General features: G+C 37.6%; 1 protein-coding gene across 4 annotated transcripts; it reads right to left on the bottom strand.

The window, feature by feature from the left end:
• Window positions 1–458: 458 nt before the first annotated feature.
• pip5k1ab (phosphatidylinositol-4-phosphate 5-kinase, type I, alpha, b) lies at window positions 459–18,710 on the bottom strand. 4 transcript variants are annotated; one of them, XR_004776580.1, is made up of 18 exons: window positions 18,624–18,705; window positions 16,686–16,727; window positions 15,167–15,201; window positions 14,499–14,579; window positions 13,586–13,716; window positions 11,044–11,161; window positions 10,655–10,807; window positions 10,162–10,461; window positions 9,434–9,651; window positions 9,133–9,216; window positions 8,663–8,711; window positions 8,418–8,499; window positions 7,302–7,457; window positions 7,100–7,211; window positions 6,958–7,020; window positions 6,754–6,841; window positions 6,409–6,610; window positions 459–1,439 (listed from the first exon to the last, which is right to left on the bottom strand). XR_004776580.1 is itself a non-coding variant. In XM_035530869.1 (17 exons), the coding sequence occupies exons 1-17, from the start codon at window positions 18,673–18,675 to the stop codon at window positions 6,608–6,610; spliced, it is 1,767 nt and encodes a 588-aa protein (XP_035386762.1). In that variant the 5' UTR covers window positions 18,676–18,705; the 3' UTR covers window positions 2,773–6,607. The 4 variants fall into 4 exon arrangements, 2 of the variants coding, with proteins under 2 accessions (XP_035386762.1, XP_035386763.1); XR_004776579.1 differs by lacking the exon at window positions 459–1,439 and adding an exon at window positions 2,773–3,598; XM_035530869.1 differs by lacking the exon at window positions 459–1,439 and having other exon boundaries at window positions 2,773–6,610.
• Window positions 18,711–18,918: the final 208 nt, after the last annotated feature.

Genomic DNA, 18,918 nt, shown 5'->3' with positions numbered 1-18,918 from the left:
TTAGCGAATAAAATTAGCCATAACAGAAGAGTGGTCATTTGGTTTATTTATTTTTAAATTATATTGATAGAATAAAGTTAGATTTAACCAGTGTAATCCATAGCCTATAAGCCTATGATATTTTCTTAAAATACATTTAAATTGTTGTTTACAGACAAAACAGAAACAAAAACATTTCATGATCTTAATGAATAAAACTAGGAAATTTGTTCTAAAATATTTTCATAACACATAAATGCCTTCCATACGACTTTCATACTTCATATATAAAAGTATCAGAAGCAACATTTTATTTAACAGACAATTCACCAAGTGGCAAACTTGGCAAATCATACTTTAATTAGCTGGATGCCCCTCACTTTCAGCAGTCCTGATATGGTAGTTAAAGGCAATAGTAATTTTCATCCAACAATGTACATTTATTAAACATTATTTATTAATACTTCGAACTACTAAAGTCATGTATTGTTTATTTTTATTTTAGATTACACAAGCATGTGCACAAATGTAATCTTTGAGCCTGTGTACTCCTGTGCTGTGTTGTACAATTCAATTCTCAGCACTGCTAATTACAGTCTTGGATCATATTTGAATCCAATTGTGTTCTGAACAACACTGAAAGGACCATCTTTAATAACTGCACCCATCATAGCCCCCTTTCTGCCTGAAAAATCTAATACAGGATGTATTTACAATATTTACATCCCAAAATTGTGCAAAGTGCAATGACACCCCAGTCTATGAAGATGGATGGAAGTGTCTGCTTTTCTGCCCTTTGAGATTATTCTTCAGGAAAATACAAGTGTAATTTAGAACAAACGGGGCAGGGATTGGGATGTTGCAAGATATCTTTGCCTTTCTTGAGGCTACCTATAACTGAAGAGTTTTGGTGCCTAATTCATGTACAGTAGGCTTCAGCATATGTAGAAAGCTAACATTTCAATTTTATACAGTCAGAGGAAATGTCAATTAATTTCCAGCATTGCAATTTGCTAGCAATACTTATTAACCAGTTATTAAAATGTGTGATAGTGAATAAAATAAACAATTCAAAACAAGAAATACAATTATAGTGACCCTTTTCAGGTAACCTACAGGCACCAAGTGTTATTTGTAAAAAATAAATAAATAAATAAAAAACAAAAACAAAAAAAACTCATTTAAATAAATGAGCAAAACGATACTTCTTTCCAGACAGGTGATTAATGAGAAAGCAGTGTTTTACCAGGTGGTGAAGACCTGAACAAAAAGAACTGAGATGAACCAACAACAAATCCATTTGAGCTTTTGCGAATAATCAGTCTCTGTGTTCAACCTTGACGTATTTGAAATACTAGATTCAAATAGAGTCAATGAAACTTCCAGTACTGGCTTCCATACTCGTATCGGATTATTTATCTTCGGGCTTCGATGAGAGGTGACGCTTTCTGTAAGGAAATCTGGAGAAATCAATATTCTGAAATTAATATGTATTTAAAATGAAAACATATGATTAAACCCAAAGTATTTCACAACATGAATCCCAATGTAGAAATAAATACTGGAAGGTTTTAGAAAATATTTTTATTAGCCTATTTAAAATCAAAGGGACAATGTGGAAACCCACCAACACTACATGACTAATGATGGCAGAAGAGACAGGCAGCGAGCAAGGGAGGAAAGGTAGGTTTTTATATATATATATATATATATATATATATATATATATATATATATATATACACACACACACACACACACACACACACACACACACACTAAAAATATAGCCATCATCTCCAGCAGTCATTCAGATCCTGCAACTGCCAAATATTCATTTATTAAACACACACACACACACATACACACCTTTGGACAGAATTGTAATGCATAATACCAACTGAAATCAAAAATATGAAAGTGTGCAGTGTCAAACTGCCGCTTTTGCCAGAAATGCAATTTCAAAAATTACTTTCTGCCACTATACATAATCATTTATATTCAAGATTCATATAAACCTACAAGGTATCTATGCGCGCGCACGCACACACACAAAAAATAAAAAAAAGCTACTTAATAAATACAATCAAAACTCAAGTTGGCAGAAAAGCTCATATTGCAGTATTTATATGCTGTTGTAGTGTCTTTGTTGCCAGCATACAATCCTCTGTGAATTGTGCAAGATTGATGTGTCTGTTGTGCATTAGTCAATTTCACAAACCTACCCATTTGATCAACAAAATCAAAACACTGCAAAGAGAGACAGCCCAGTGTTAACAGAGGACTGCATTTACCAGTCATCTAGGTTAGGTTTGAATTCAATGAACTGAAATCTAAACCATGCTGACAGTTAAGTCTACAACCTCTGCCCATAAGTTCCTTTCATCTAAGTTTGAACAGGGAATTGTAGTTCTTGTCATGCTGTTAAAAAAAAATACAGACCAAAGAAGAATCGTGTCAATTAAACTGAAAACAGGAAGCTAGTTTTCAGGTGATGAGATTTTCAGTATTGACAGATGACAACTATTTGTACTGGACACTGGCTAGCTACTACAAAGATGGCATGTTTGAAACTGTGCAGTAACTGAAATTAGTGATAAGGTCAAACAAAACTTGAAAGAAATTATTTTCTTGGAGACTGGTGGCCAACAACCACACTACACTCTTTGAACAAAAAGGCATAAAGACACCAGGAATGCGCCACAGTTAAAGGTTAATAATTTGCTGCATAACAAGAACAGCACAGCATAGTGTAATTAACTATACACCACTATATATTTTACACCTGTTTTGTTTTTGTTTTTTTGTATCAGAAAGTGGTACATGTTGAAAATAATCAGGTTATTAAATCAGGACATCATAGCTATGGTAAAAAGAAATAAAATGAATCCTCTGATCTAAATAGGCTGTAAACATGTACAGGGAACAAGGATGAGAAGCGAAATTATTGCATGCATAAACATAATACTCACCATTAAATGACATTCAGCAGACAATGTACTTGTAAAATTAAAATGTTTTAAAAATTAAAAGAAATGGGGTTTTTTTTAATCTTAAAATCATAATTGAGTAGCATCTGAATACAAATTTATGGTCAAGTTTTTATTTGTTAAAATGGACTTTGTGCTCCAAACGCTGCTGAGAGCATTCACCACATCAGTCTTTAGCTCCTTTAGCTTGGTCATATCACAGGGTGCAAAATCATGGCTACATCTGCCCCTGCCATGAACCAAACCAATGAATGCGAAACTGTGCATGGCATCTGAACCAAAAAATTCTAATAAAATAAAATAAAATAGTTGAAACAGCAATTCTGGAAGAAATGTTTTCAAAACGTCAAGGTGCTTTGGGCAAACGCATACCAAGCCTCTAGCTCCACTTCATGAAACCTTGTTAAAACCTGATAATGTAGATTTGACACATCCAGCATTTGTGGTTTCCACTACTTATGTGGCAGTAACAGATTCCCAAATTGTAGTTGTGTTCAGATTTGTCCATATCAGTGATCCATTGATTTTGTTTTGTTTTTTTTCCTTTCAGAAACTATCAGTCTGTAGTTTCTTCAGTTGTGGTGTTGGCAGTTGAGGAACACGGTTTCCTCTGGCTTCAGCAGATGCAGCTAGGAACAGTATAAGAATAGTAGCACAAAACACATTCATGATTGAGTCAACTCTATATGATCATAATTAAAACTTTAAAAATATTCCAGTTGTCTCAAAACCCACTATATTGCCGGGGGGGGAGGATATAAAATCACCACTGCAGAACAGTTAAGACCGCTATAGTAGCTTCAGAGACTAGACATGAAATTTTAAAAAGTAGGGGATACAAAACTGTAACTCATACAGCTACATTCAAAAAAACTGAGACTACCTCCTTTCCTTGTTCTAATGAATACTAATCTGTCAGCGCAAAATGGCTGCCATGCCAGACAATTTAAAGGACAGGAGGTTACCACTAAGGACAGGGTGAAGACCTCGCTGGTTTCCTTTCCAGCTACATCTCTGTTGACTTAAGTGCCCAGATATGTCCTTAATAGATCAAGATAAGTCTTAATACACACCCACCCCATCCCCATTCAGAAATAGGTCATGGACAAAAGGTTGTATTATTCACCCTTCAGTGTATTTAAAGGAATAGGACAAAGCATGAAGCCAGGCAGAGTAAATTTCTGCACTGCTCTCTCAGTGACTGCCCAGTTCTATCAATGGGACAAATCAGACTGCTACATTGCTTTTATCAGTGAGGAAAGATGAAATTATTCAGATTCAATCATGCACAGCCATGTACTCTTCAGGCACTTGGGTATTAGCAGTAGAACTCAGTCCTGCAGTGCAGAAGCAGCAGTTCTTTACTGATAGAGCTCAAATGTCCAGTAGGAAATAAATGAACATTTGGTCTCTCAGTTCACCACCTATTCAAAGTCCTGAAATAAGGATAGCACATAAGTAGGGCAGGTTAAAATACTCCCAAACAGCTGCCTTTCTTGGGCTGAACTTAACACAATAACCTAGTTATAAGTGTATGCTATGGCCAGTCAAAGAGTATGAATGTCCCCCCAATAACACTGTTCACACTCTGAAAAATAAATCTAAAAATAAAATGGGGGTGCAGTACAACACAAAGGATGTTCTATTGCCTTAAAAAAAAGTTTTTGTTACTATACAAGACAAAAAGCAGTTGAGCACAATAAAGCTGTGAGTTTTGCATTTTAAATGATATAAATGTTTGCAATTAAACTGTACCGGAAAGTTGACATTACATTGAAAAATCAAACATTTGCATAAGTAATGCTATTTGGTCCTTGTAAAGTCTGGTTAACTTCTGTATCCAGCAAAAACTAGTACAATTCCATAATGTACAGTTAATGTAGCTGATTCATGGTATGCTGACAAAACAGATGACAAGTGAGTTAATTCACTAATGTGTTAGTTCTTTAGTTGACTATACCTACTGCTTAAGAGCATGTTATTATTATATAATAGGTATGTAAACACACACACACACACACACACACACACACACACACACACAAAAACTAAATATGTACACAACTATTTACAAAAGGTAAAAACAGTACATCAATGGATTAAAAGCCATCGGTATTACTGAAGTAGGTGCATAAAAGAGACGCGCATGTCCAGCTACTTATGAATCTAGATTGTTAATTGGTCTATATAAGAATGGAAACACTTGCCATTGACAGAGACAAAGCCCACAGGACAATCAAATGCCCACAAATTATGACGGGCACAGAGCAAAACAACAAAACACTTAAAAGCTGTTTTTAAAAAACATGTGACTTGTACTAAAACAGCATGCATAGCCATAAGACATAAGCAGAACAGACAATCACAAGAGCAACCAAAAATACGTGAATTGCTTTCAAAACCTTTTACAGTGAAAATAATGTACTTCAACGAAAAGGCCATTTTTGTCTCTGAAACAGTGAAATTCTAGCACATCAAAGTACCATACTGGCATCTGGAAACTGAAAAATTGGATTGGTCTTCATTTCTAACACCCCCCCCCCCTCATCTGATGGTAACCTGCAGTCTCATAGGGCACAGATCCCAACAGAGAGCTGGAGAAGAAAACCTAACTAACAAGAGTCAATCAAATGACTCCCTCTCGAATATACACATTACAAAACCCTCATCAGGTTTAATTCATCTTAACCTGCAAAGGTGCATAAAATAAAAAACACAGTCCCCTTAGTGATGCCTGCAGCATCTGCACATGCAGAAGGAGAGTCATACTGCACACTGGCTGTTTTGAGTCTGGGATTTTATAACACTGGAGCACACAGTCAGTGATCCCAATCATAGAAGTGTAAATAAAGAGAGGAGTAGCCAAAGTACAAAAGATTACCATAAGTGATTATTAAATGTATTCACAGCTCACACTGTCACAGAGATAGTGTGGCACAGCTTCCTCTACCTATCCACTTTTGAATGCTGAGTCTACTACTTTTGCACAACCCTTCTGGTTGAACCTTCAGCAGCAAATAGGAACCACCTCCATGCTTAGTATTCTCCTTATCCACCATTACTGGATGAACAGATCTTCAACCTACTAATCCCTGATTCGCATGAAACCATATGCTAGGATGTAGGGATAAAGTAACAACCCTTAGCAAGCTGTAATAATATAGTCTAACGTAAAAGGGTCACCTCTTTTTTTTTTCACACCCAGTAAGATTAAATACTAATAAAAATAATTCACAAAAACCTTTTTACTCTATGGACAAATGCAGGAATGTCACAACTTCATTGGTGAGTATGAGAGAAAGCCCATTCTTTCATGTAAGAGTGGCTGAAAAGTATGTATGTGTTTTAATGGTAAGTTGAAGCAGGTGGCCAATAAAGGGGACTCTGAATGCTCAAGGAAGGACCTCTGTAGTCAACAGGTTGCTTTACAGCAGCATACCCCATGCTGGATAGAGTAGAGAGCCTCTCATACTCTCTACATCTCCTCACATACTTCTGCCCTCAAGCTTGGCTTTCCTTTCCATCCTCCTCCACAGGAAGAGAAGGCTCATCATTCAGCTGATCCCAGGCTTTTCACACCATTCTTCCACATTTTCTTTTCTCCCCCCTTTTCTGCATGCAATCAGCAGTCTCTTCTCTTACTGTAAAAAAAAAAAAAAATCTATTCATTTTTTCCTCTTAAAAAACAAAGCATTAAAGGCATACACTACAGGAAATCGAAAAGAAACAAATTAGGTTTAACTGATGCTCATACATCAAAGTAGTTAGTCAAGATGAGACTTACAAAATAAATGTTGGTCTCTGGAATTATGTCTTTGAGAGAAATAGCATCTTCATTACCCAACTGCTCCTCTAAAGCTTCAGCTCCCAAACTTAAAAGGAGAAAGACAAAGAGAGACAAAAGGAGAGAGACAAAGAGAGACTTAAAGTATCTACCAACATAGCACAGACAGTTAAAATGACAAATAGTGTGAGTGTCAGATTTTACCTTTGGGGGGTGCTGTTGTCAGGTTCTGTACTTGCAGACTTGTGCACCTCCACCCCTACGGACCTGTATCAAAACAACAACTACATTATGAGACCAACAGTAAATCAAAAAGCAGGATGGAGTAAGCCTGGTGTGTCTTTACCTGAGTGTGGGCACAGAGGAATTGGACTGGTTAGTGTCTACAAATTCATCACTGGAGGTTCCAGTCAGGGAAATGGTCCTTGGGAGTACATCAGGTCTTCCTGAATGCATGCCTGGAAACACACGCACACACACAAAATTTCAATATCTTAACTGAACCTCTGTTTACCATGACTGTAGATTTCTTGTCTCTCACAGCTGACCATTGTCTGCATCTGTATCAGGCTGGGTGAGATGGGTACGGTAGAGAAGGCGGGGGTCAGACAGTGTATGGCTGCTGGGGCCATTGCTCCCCATGGGCAGCCTCCTCACCACACTCTGACAACCACTCCGGCTCTTCTTTGATGGGGACGACTTCACTGGGGACAGAAAGAGGTGCAACAATGTCAGTACAAACTACAGAGCTGCAGGGGAATCAAATTGGTTCCCACCCATCCCTGACATCATCCCCATGCTACCCAATGCCATCCCCATATACAACATCATCCCCTTCCCATCCATACATTACCTAACACCATCCATACATTAAACATTACCATCCACTCCTAATCCCACATTACTCAACACTATCCTCATCCCATTCCTGCATTAGCCACACCATCTCCATATAACACATCACTGTCCCCACCCGACTCCAGCAATACCCAACATCATCCCCTTCCCATCCTCATGTGCCCCAAGTGTTCAGTACTGTTCAGTACCCAAAATGTTTGCACATAATTCTCAAACCACCATTCAACTTATGACAAAACACAATACCAAATTTACCATTCTCACCCTATCCTTTCGCAGACTAAAATGTAATGCTCAGTGCCAGACATTATGGCTGTCCACTATAATCAATACAACCTCTTTCCAACCTCTTTATTTTAATGCTATAATAATTGCTTTTAGCATTATTCATGTTTTCAAAACATAACTTTGTAAATGTAACTTTTATGATGACTAAGTGACTAATGTCCACATTACAGTTGGCTGTCTAGTAACAGCTGACAAGATTTGCTCAAATGACTGACATGTTTTTGAGCCAATATTGCCATTAAGCACTACTTTAACTGTCATAGGAAGACAAAAAACACATGAGTTCAGAAACTAGGAAACTGTGTGGAAATCCACAATCACACCATTACCAAAGTATTAACAGATAATTTAATACCATTACCTTGGAAATATCATAAAGCTTGTCCCCATTCCCATCATCACTGCAGGAATATTTTGAATTATGGCCCCATACCCATGGATTACTGCTGAGATCTGCAGTGTTACCACTATACACATTGCCTTGGAGCTGAAATTGGGGTACTGAAATTAAGTCATACCCATTTTCTTAAACACTGTGCTGCACATGAAGCGTTGAAATCGCTCTGCGTAGAAGCCGGGTCTATGGACAGACACTGTGTCCTGCAGGTCAAACACATACCCAGTCAATACACTTCAGCCACACATAACTGTGCTTGCAAAACTGGAGTTTAATAATCTAACCATAAATCGACAGACAGACATTCTCAGAAAGGAAGTGAAAAGCCAGGAATGTTTCTATGATCATGCTGAAATAATCTCTTACCCCATCATGAACCAGTGCTTTCCAGGAATGCTCCAACTTCTTGATGAATCTGCAAATTATCATGGCCAGGGTAAGGTCTAAGAGACATTAGCACCATATACCACTGCCATCATTTTTACTTTAAAAAATAATCAAATATATAAATAATCTAGTTCTGAACAAAGCAGTATCAGCAACCTTCCAGTGGACATGGTAACCAAGAAAACTCATTAGCTTTTTTGATTGTTATGGTAACCTTCCCTGATTGGCAAGCAAAGTACAGCGAATGTGGTGCAATTTCAGGCTAAAAACTCTGTTTAAAGGAGGCCCAGTTTCATTTTGCAGCCTCCCTGCCTGGTTCCCACAGCAACAACAGAAACAAGCTTGATTACAGCGTGAAAATGTGGTGAAGATCATTTTCTGAAGTGTCAGAAAACGTGAAATGCATCAATGACTATACAAACAACAGCAAGCCTGAGGTGCTGGGTTACCTGTAAGACTGCAGAATGTCGATGATACCAATATAAACAAGCAGCCTCTCTCCCTTACTGCTCCGAGCTGGGATACCTCCCCATCTACAGAGGGCAACAGAAAAAACACTTTTCAAATGAGCCCAAACCCGGTATCTTGCACACACACAACAATAATGAAGGCTATGTAAAAGACCTGGAAAATAGGGGGAATTTTTCAGACAGAAATGTGGGAAGCACAAACAAAGCAAAGAAGATACCAAGAACAACAGGAAAGAATGAGGTGGAAGTCAAAGGTGTTGTTAAGCAGTAGGTGACTGACTGGTCCTCGCTGTCCAGTGTGCCCTTTCCACGAGCCTCTCCCTGAATTGACTCCATGGCTGTACTGTAGAGGGCTTTCTGGGCCTGGGGCCTCCGTTGGTCAGGTGTCACTGCCCCCTCCGCCCCCCTGCTGTCCCCCAAACGCTCTCGACATGCCTGATCCACATTATGGATTCCAACCAGCAAGCTGTAGTCCATGATCTTAAAGCTCTGCAACAGCTGATATAAAAAAAATATCTGTCATCACTGCTATGGCCTTCAAAGTCTCAAACAATACCACCACCATTCACAGAGACTCCAATAGGGGACATATACTCACACCACTCAACCAAACCACATTTATCAGAATTACCATGTATGAAAAAAGTTACTTTTTGTCACGGACAATTTGTGTTAGCCATCTTACAACTCCATCAACCCATCATCAACAGGCACTAAAGGGGTGAAGTCCAGCACATCTTAGTGATTTCCCCTGCTCAAATACACCTCCATTAATCCACCTAGGTAATTACCAGGTTTACTAGGTGGTAAGAGCAAAAGTAAAGAGAGTACCAGCTGTGCTGGACTCCAGCCCTTTAGGGGTTGTGCTACCCTAGGTCACTAGGTCATACCTGTAAACCTATAAATTGCACCCACTGGATACTTACTAAAGTGGACAGTAAATATATATGCAAAGCAATTTCTAAGTGGGTGTGAGGAATAAAAACACAAACACACTCCGGCACACACCAGACAGTCGCGCTGGATGGTTTTGCTGAGGGCGTTGTAGTTATCCGGTTCAAGCTGGATGCCCTCAGGCATGTCCTGCATGAAATCCAAGTCTTTGTAGGTGGGCACACCTTTCTCCCTCTCCTTGGGTGAGGCACGCCGCTTGTATGTTGAGCCCTTCAAGTCGTATTTGAGGTGCATGGGGACAGAGCATGGCAGCAAATTGTTCATCACCACAATGCGGATGTTCTTGCCACCTGCCTGTACGCAGTAGAGGCCGTAAAACTTGGGCAACAGGGTCCTCTTATTCTGGTTTAGGTTCTAGAACAGAACACAAACAACACGGTCACACAAGCGGTGAAAATTAATATAAATCTCAGAGTGGCTGGTCCTGCTGCATATTAATTCTCCTGCAGCACCTTTCGCTCTCTTCACACTAGCTCACTAGCTCCATCTCTCTCACACACAGACACATGAACAGTCACCTTCAACAAAAAAAGGGCAGATTACACACCATGAAGTAACCAGGGAGCAGTTTCTGCAGGAACTCTGCCTCTTTGTGCTGGACTGTTTTAATGATGAACTCATCATCACTGGAGACATAGAAGATAGAGCCACTGGCTCCAGAGTTAGAGAGTTCTATCAAGGGATCATTACACAGAGAGTACTGCAAAGACAAACACACCCACACAAACAGAAAGACACACATCCACCTGAATGAGCGAGATATAGCTTCAGTTACAGCAGCAATTATGAATGGTGTAAGAAACATGAGTTATCTAGCTTGAACCCAAAAGCATAAAAATGATCCATACAAGCATGACCAGGGGAGAAAATATGCAGGAAATATCCAGAAACCATGAACATTTGAATGTGCGAGTTAATGTGGTGAGTTTAACTGACCAGATAGTCATCGGGTCGAATGCCAAAGAGTTCTCTGAAGTAACGAAAGGCAATGGGGGCATAGGTCTTAAACCTGAAGTCACCATGGTGATGTGCAGGAGTTAAATTACTGCCCTCACTGAGAAAGAAAGATTAGGAAATAGTGAGAACGAAATTCATTGGTAGCAAAAAAAAAAAGATATGAAACATTTTGAACATGCAATCACAGATTTTTCAATCCTATGGAAACAAAGTGCTTAGTGTTTAAGACTCTATAATATTTATATTTGTCAATGGTTTATCCATCATTGTTCAGATTGCTACTTACAAAAATAAAATAAAATAAAAAAATATATGAGTATCTTAGTGGTGATCAACAAATACATTGGCAAGTTGATGTGCCAGACCAGTCTTTGGCTTATTGCCATTGGCTAATGAAGACACAAACAATGCCCATATACCAAGCACCATCTGAAATAACACACAGACTATTCATGTGAAGCCAGAGCCATCTACATATTAGTGGCTAGAGTAGGACTGCTACCAGCCTTGCATTTATTCAAAGTTGGTAAGAATCTGAATTAGTTTTCTACCTTCCATGCTTAATTTAGTCTACAATAACATTATATGTGAGGATGTCTGATGGAGTAAAAAGTTAAAATATTAGACCACTTCTTTAGCTGCATCTGGTTCACAAATGTAGAATTAGTTTCACAGCTTTGCTGCTTACAACAATCATTTCTTACATTTTTCATAAAACAAAGTCACTTGTAAACAAAGCCTCAGACAGCATTTTTGTAACAAATAAGCAAGAGCCAGTTGGTTCCATTTATTAAAAGACTAAATTAATGAAGTGTTTGTTTTCACTAGTGTGTTTCACACTCCTACATACTCAGTGCATGGTGAATGCTGAAATCAGCAAGAGTGACATGCTGTGTGCTAATTACCGTGTTCCCTCAGCTAATGCTGCCCAGCTACTGTTGATACTCAACAATGCATAAATCAAATGTGCAAATTGCACTGGTGTTTGTTGTAATATTTCTGGCACACTGATTTTTTCCTACAAGTTCAGTATTCCAGTCTATAGTCCAGTGTTCCATTATTTTGTATTTATTGTTCTGTCTAACCTGTCACTCAAGCTTAATAAGTTCAAACTTCTGGTGTTTAACATTACACTTGTTACACTGCTAAACTAAAACAAAAGTGTATACATAGTCGTTTCTGAGACTTGAACTAAAAAATAATAATAATCGCATAAAATCAGCCAAGGAATCATTAACTAGACTACCAAATTCCAATTTGGACATATAACCATCAATAAATCAAGGGTATGGGTTGTTTAAACAAATATTAATAATTAACTGAGAAAGTTTTATATCCAGCACATAAAATTTTATATAATTTAATAAGTATCTTTCAAGTATAATCAATCTTTAAATCAATCCATTCTACTGTAGCTTGGCAAGCTTTTAATATTACTAACGGGTTGATCTTGCATTTTCAATATATGGGTACAAGTGAAAAAGTCTATACAGGCTACAAAAATTGCATAAAGCCTACATTAACCAAATACATAGAATTTTTTTTTTAATGGCGTTAAATTTAATTATAGTAAATATCTCAGCAACTGCTCAGAAAGAAATTGCTGCTACTTTGTAAAAAGCAACAACAATGTGGCTATATGAACATTAACATATTTTCAAATAAAAATGTGTTTAATGTATGTGGACATGTTTAACGCATCAGATGCATTCACTCCTGTAAATGCGCTGCATGATTCCATGGAAACAGTCCTTTCTGCATAAGTCTGCAGAGTGGTGGAATCTTTGGAAGCAGCATGTTCACAGCTGTTTATGCTTTAAGGCACAAAAGCAAAAATGAAAAAAAAAATGCCCAGAAATTGTCTACAACTTATTTCCTAAGTGTAAAATGATAAGCTATGGTTTTACAAATAGTTTTCTGGAGGCTTCTTTGTATACTTGACCATGGGTGCATGGCACCCACTCATGCTCCACTTAGAGGGTAACATTTCTAAAATGTTAATTTAACCAAAAAAGGACAACTTACCAAAACAAACACACACAAATTCATCAATAAACTACAGGTATGTCTGCGATAAGTTACCAACATTATAAGTAGCAGAATGTGGGAGTCTTGCCCAAAGACTCATATTGACATAGCACAGAGTAACCTAAAACTGGGGTTTAAACCGCAGTCCCCCACTTGAGCGGCAAATTGTGGGAAACACTGTCAGTTAGGGGAGCCAGTGTCGCCATTAATTTTACTGAAGATACTGTGCCAAAAACATGCTGTAATTTGGAAAAAAATATAGTAGTGATAGTAGTGATAAGGTTCTAAAATACAGAATGACTGCATACAGGAGTACATCCTGGCATGCTGATCCAAGTACATATTCTATGATGGGGCACTCACACATACTCTGTGTGGAAAATAAAAATTAATAAATAATGGACTCAATTTATTAACAGAATGCTACTGCTAACAAAAAGGTCGAGCCATACAAGAAGCAGACACTGCCCTTTGGCCCTTAACATGCTCGCACCTGGGGAAGAAGATGCTCTCCACCACGTAAAAATCCTGCATGAGAACATCCCTCTCAGCCTTCTGACTCAGGCTGCCCACTGTGTGGGTGATACCCAGCTGGATGGCTCCTTTCAGTGCCGAAGAGGTTGTCTGGGAGGAAAAAATGCAGGAAAGAAAGTTGCAGTGAACTGCATGAATATCTACCAAAGACAAAGATATCTTGAATGATGAATTACCTTATTTTGGTATAAAGGAGCATTGCACAGAATCCTTAGAGTTTTTTTTATTTTATTTTCAAAAGTAACCCAGTCATATTTGATGCAACATAACAGCTGCCTTCAAACAGACTGCACAAGGGCAGAAAGGTTAAATGAGGTTTCTTCAGGAGGGGATGAGAGTTCAATGATGTTATTAGAAAAGAGAGAGGAGTGAGAACAGACAAGTTGTTTGAATACTATGCATTTGGCTTAGTAAAAAAAATGTTTTTTAATTTTAAAAAGTCACCTAGGGTTTGGGTATATGACATGTGCCTCCAAATTTAGCTTGCTGCTGTGAAATCTTTCTTTAGGGTAAGTTTTTGTCCATGACACTGGTACTGGTTAGTTAATCTGGTAAATTAAATTTGCCCATTGCAATTTCCAAGAGGACATGGTATTAGAAAGGGTAAACAATGAATACTACTGAAATGTTTAATCTTATTTGCTATTTCCTAGTAGCAATATCAATACATACCAGATATTCAGGTTCACTAGTGCTAAATTTCCTATGTATAATTTCCCAAGTAAATATTTGGGAGGGGAAGGGGGGGTGGGGTGTTGATAGTCTGTGATTTGACATTTAAAAAAAAAGACAAGTTGCCCCTTCAACTGACAACATAAATCCTGAGTATCAGGATTCACACAGTTATTTGGCCTTTTTAACTACATGCTGACCTTTTTGTATGTGGTCTCTCCTGTGGGGTCCACTCCCCGATGGCCAATAGTCTTCTTCATACTCTGAGACAACCCTGGACCCTAGGAAAAAAATATACAAAGAAAGACAATGAATGAATAAGAAACAGAAGATGTATGTTGTGGGTATGTAACTTTATATCAATGGAGATATATGAATTCTCAGTAACTGCCAAAATGTTTTATTTTTTAACCATATTTTTCAACATTTCAGTTACTGAGAGGTGAAGGACTGATATACATGTGCAACAAGCATGTTTTAGTTCCAGTATGCTATTCAATATGCTAGAGATAAGCCTACCAAAATATCAAACTAGCAGAAAAGATGATACAAATTATTGATGGGAAATGGTTGTACAAAAGCGGAACCATGCAGTGTGTAATTCTGCTTTTATCTGTAATTCTGTTTATAAATGCATGGTGCACAAGACTACATAATCATTACATTCTTGAAAGAACATGCAAAAAACATGCATTTCTTATAGTCTTGAATGTACAGTAAAAAAAAAAAAAAAAACATGCCAGTAAAATTGTTAGGTTAAAGACGTACATATTAGATATCCAAGCATCAGTTCCAAAACCCTGGCATGTAGTATAAACTTAACAAGAAGTTCATTAAGGTAGACAAAAGGTCCCTGTCCACCACTCACCTCTGGTGTGGCCATCTTTCGACTTCCACTAGACCCTTGACAGAGAGAGGAAATCAAAAAAGAGATCTATGTTAAGACTTTAAAAAAGGAGGATGTAAAACAGGTAATTTTAATCCCACAGCATACAGTAAATCACCTCTGTTACCAATATAATAAACAAATTGCAAAGGCTATGACTTTTTTCTAACTCATTATGGTAATGCTATATTTAATACTGATCAATAATGCCAGGGATTGTAGACTCTGCTGTTTAACAAAACAGCAAATAACCATGCATCTCTGTACTATCAGGCTTAAAATAGGCTAACCATTTCCATACCATGAGGACCAGTTTGTGTTTGAGTCCTCTTTGACAACAGTTGCTCTCACCGTCTTGATTTTATTTATCAAAGGTTTTGATTTCTGATGCAATTCAAACATGCATCGAATTAGACATGATGCATACAAGAAAACATGACGGCTGCCAAACAGAGCCTATTTCCTGTGTAATCAATTACCTTTTTAATAGAAAACAAGCATATTTGCAAAGGACTTTACACAACTAACATCATGCAGAAGTGAAGAGCAATGTCTGTGCTTGAATATTGTTATGAAGTAATGGCAACATCCTCCACTATCCGAGTTTCCGTAGGTTACAGTTAAGAGTTTTAACATGTTTGCGATCAAGCACATTTAGTATTAATATTTAAAACAAAAAATAAAAATAAAATTAAATCAGATCTGTTATGAGACACTGTTAGCCAACAATTGACAAATAATCAGGCTGGTAACAGGCCTCATTACTTGTGCAGTACTGTTGTAAAATGAACACAGACATACAGATTAAATAATTATAAAATACCTCTCTTTATGCTGCAAGAACAATACAGTACAGTCTATTACACTGCAAGTTCTGCTATAAACCTGGTTAGTAATAATGATGCCAATCGGGGGTTGTGTGCAACATTAAAGCACCTAAGGGATCAATTATGTTTTTATTCCACACATCCAAGCAGCAGTATATAAAATATTTGTCCCATATGGCACCTAATCGTTATGACTTGTTGACTACTTTAATTAGTCTTTATCAATCAATCAATCAATCTATCTTCTTCTTCTTTAATTATTATTACTATTATTATTAAAAATGTTAGCAGCACCTGCAAACATCCACTTCATGTTTTTTCCGTTTTTGACAAAAAACATGTTCAGTAATTTGTAACACCTGTATGCACATAGGTTTCATTGTATGTTTAGGCCACTGTTAGTGAGCATGAAATATCATTGCTGCAAGTTCCACTTTTAGTATAAGTGAGTGAGTAGATGATAAGTAATTAAAAACACGTCTGCATTATTGACCAGAAATAATAGTGAACAGCTGTAGCTCCAATGTTTCCCAATAACCTGTTTTATAGAGGAAATCAACCTTCTCTTCTGCTTAACGTGAATTTGAGTCTCAAATGCAAAACTGTTACAATAGTCGTTGTCCCCAATTCTCTCACACAAGAATAAATGTCCACAGCACAACCATGCATGCTACCTCTATGAGAGGCCAACATTCTCCAGAAGGGAGTCCTCAGATCTGCAGGGGGTAAAATAGCTCTTTAAAATGGATAGGATTTTCTAAAAGATAAGTGTACTCTACTGCATCTCTGAAACAAGCAATATTTAACATAATTCTGATATAGGCTAATGTGCAATATTGATACTTTTGTCACAGTGACAGTGTATTACAAAGCAGGCTACCCAGTCACATATGTAGCACAGATGGCTATAAATTGGTAAATGAAAGATGTTGGACAAAGGGCAAAGTTGCTGTGTGCTGTCATATTTAGCCTATGCTTATATAGCACCACTTCAGTTTGGGTCAAAGATTTTCTGTAAGGTGGAAAGAAATTATGATCACACTGCTTAAGTCTTTTTATTCATTGTTTCCCTCAGCAATACAAAAATAAAATTTATCATTTAGCCAAATCAGGATTTAAAGGCCAGCTGGCTGGCCATCCTCTTCGTGACCAGTTTTAACCAGTGAATGTACTAGGATTTCTGAACTGAATCTCCCTGCCATTTTATGTCTATAGCTTTACCTAGAATACCCTAAGGCTAACAAGGTCTATTATAGGTTATTATAAAGCATTGTCTGTTTCAGCTATGAACTTTTAGACCTGTGACAAAACAAAGTTAAGTATACTAACAGGCAGAAAGACCTAACAATAGCAACAAAATACAACTGATGCCATGAATGAGAGAAGTGATGCTATCTTTGTTCAAGAGTGTGACTGTAATGTGTAATTACGTTAGAGGGCAAGTCATTTGACTCAGAACTCCCATTTGTTTGTCCATTAAACCGATTCAACAGATCAGATTTGATTGACGTGCAAATTATTAAATATTAAATAGGTTGCTAGATAGTATGGATTACTGTACAACATCCTTAGGATTCTGCCTAATCTTTCAATTATCGTAGAAAGCCCCCAGTACACATTCAGCTTTCACATATTTATCTGATTAGATAGACTGAACCACCGCAACGCGTAGATACACCTATATAACAAAAACAGACCAGTGAATCACAAAAGAGCATCTAAAGCATCTGAAAATTACAAACATTTTAGTGTTTGTTTCTGCTGGCCATCAAGCAAGTTAACGCTAACCAGCTATATAAATGGCTAACTAACAGACCAATCTGAATAACAAGTTACTTGGCTGCATGGCTAGCTATCTTGCGAATCTACGTTTCAGTAAGCAAAGTGACCTAGCGTACCCAATACAGTTGACGTGTATTTACCATTATTAGATACTTTTCCCCTGAATATTTAGAATAGATGCAGTAATCTGGTAAACCATAATATCCAAAACAATTTTACAACCATTTAATTTATTCATTTAGCTAGCTAGAGAAGGGTTCGCTAACCTAGCTAGTTAGATATCTTAGCAACTAGCTGACTACCTCCCAGATAGTTAGACACCTAACTAAAATAGTTTAGCTAGTTAGCTCACTTAGCTAGGTTAGTGTATCTAATTATTTCGCTTACAGCGAGCTAGTTAGCTAGCTGGATAGACAACCTGCTAGCTAGCTAACACAAGCGCATCCAATTTTTGTTTGCCTGCTTGCTAGTTATCCTAGCTAGCTAACACTATTAAGCTTGGTAGCTAGTTAACTACACAAAAAGACGTTCTCAAAAGACCGAGAATCTAGTTTAATGGGAAGAGTTATGGATTTAAAAAATGGTGAAACTAGCTGAGTGTTTTTAACTATAAATAGCTATCTTAGGTTAGATACGTAGCCAAATTGTGGTTAGCCATGATTGTGAAGATTCAACTCAGTTTTCCCAAACAGCAACACTCAGTTTGTAGCTGTTGCCCAACGCTAACTCACCCAAGCATAAAACTCCGACTAATTACTTTATTTAAACAGGAATACATTATATATATGTGTATATACATATAAGCAATTACAATTATATATTCGGGTTACCTGGGGGGGCAGTCGAGCCCGAGTCAGCGGAACCGGCAGTGGCCATTTCCATTCAGCTTGGCCAGCCTCAGCCTCCGTTGGATTTTCTGGTCCAGCTCCCTTCTTGTGACGTTTCAGTTTCTAGGCGTACTCCAGTTAAACCCAGCTACTGAAAACTAACCCCTTCCAGTTAGGGCCAATCTGTCTTGTTCTGGATACTGCGTAGGTCTATTTAAAACCTCAATGCAGGATTGCTACAGTTTTTTATTTAGGCTACATCAAATATGTGATGAATTATATATGTTAGAATTTGCCA

Source organism: Electrophorus electricus, chromosome 10, assembly GCF_013358815.1.
Source record: "Electrophorus electricus isolate fEleEle1 chromosome 10, fEleEle1.pri, whole genome shotgun sequence".
Lineage (NCBI taxonomy): Eukaryota > Metazoa > Chordata > Actinopteri > Gymnotiformes > Gymnotidae > Electrophorus > Electrophorus electricus.
The sequence above is the reverse complement of the archived record's forward strand: the minus strand, read 5'-3'. Positions and strand labels throughout refer to the sequence as shown.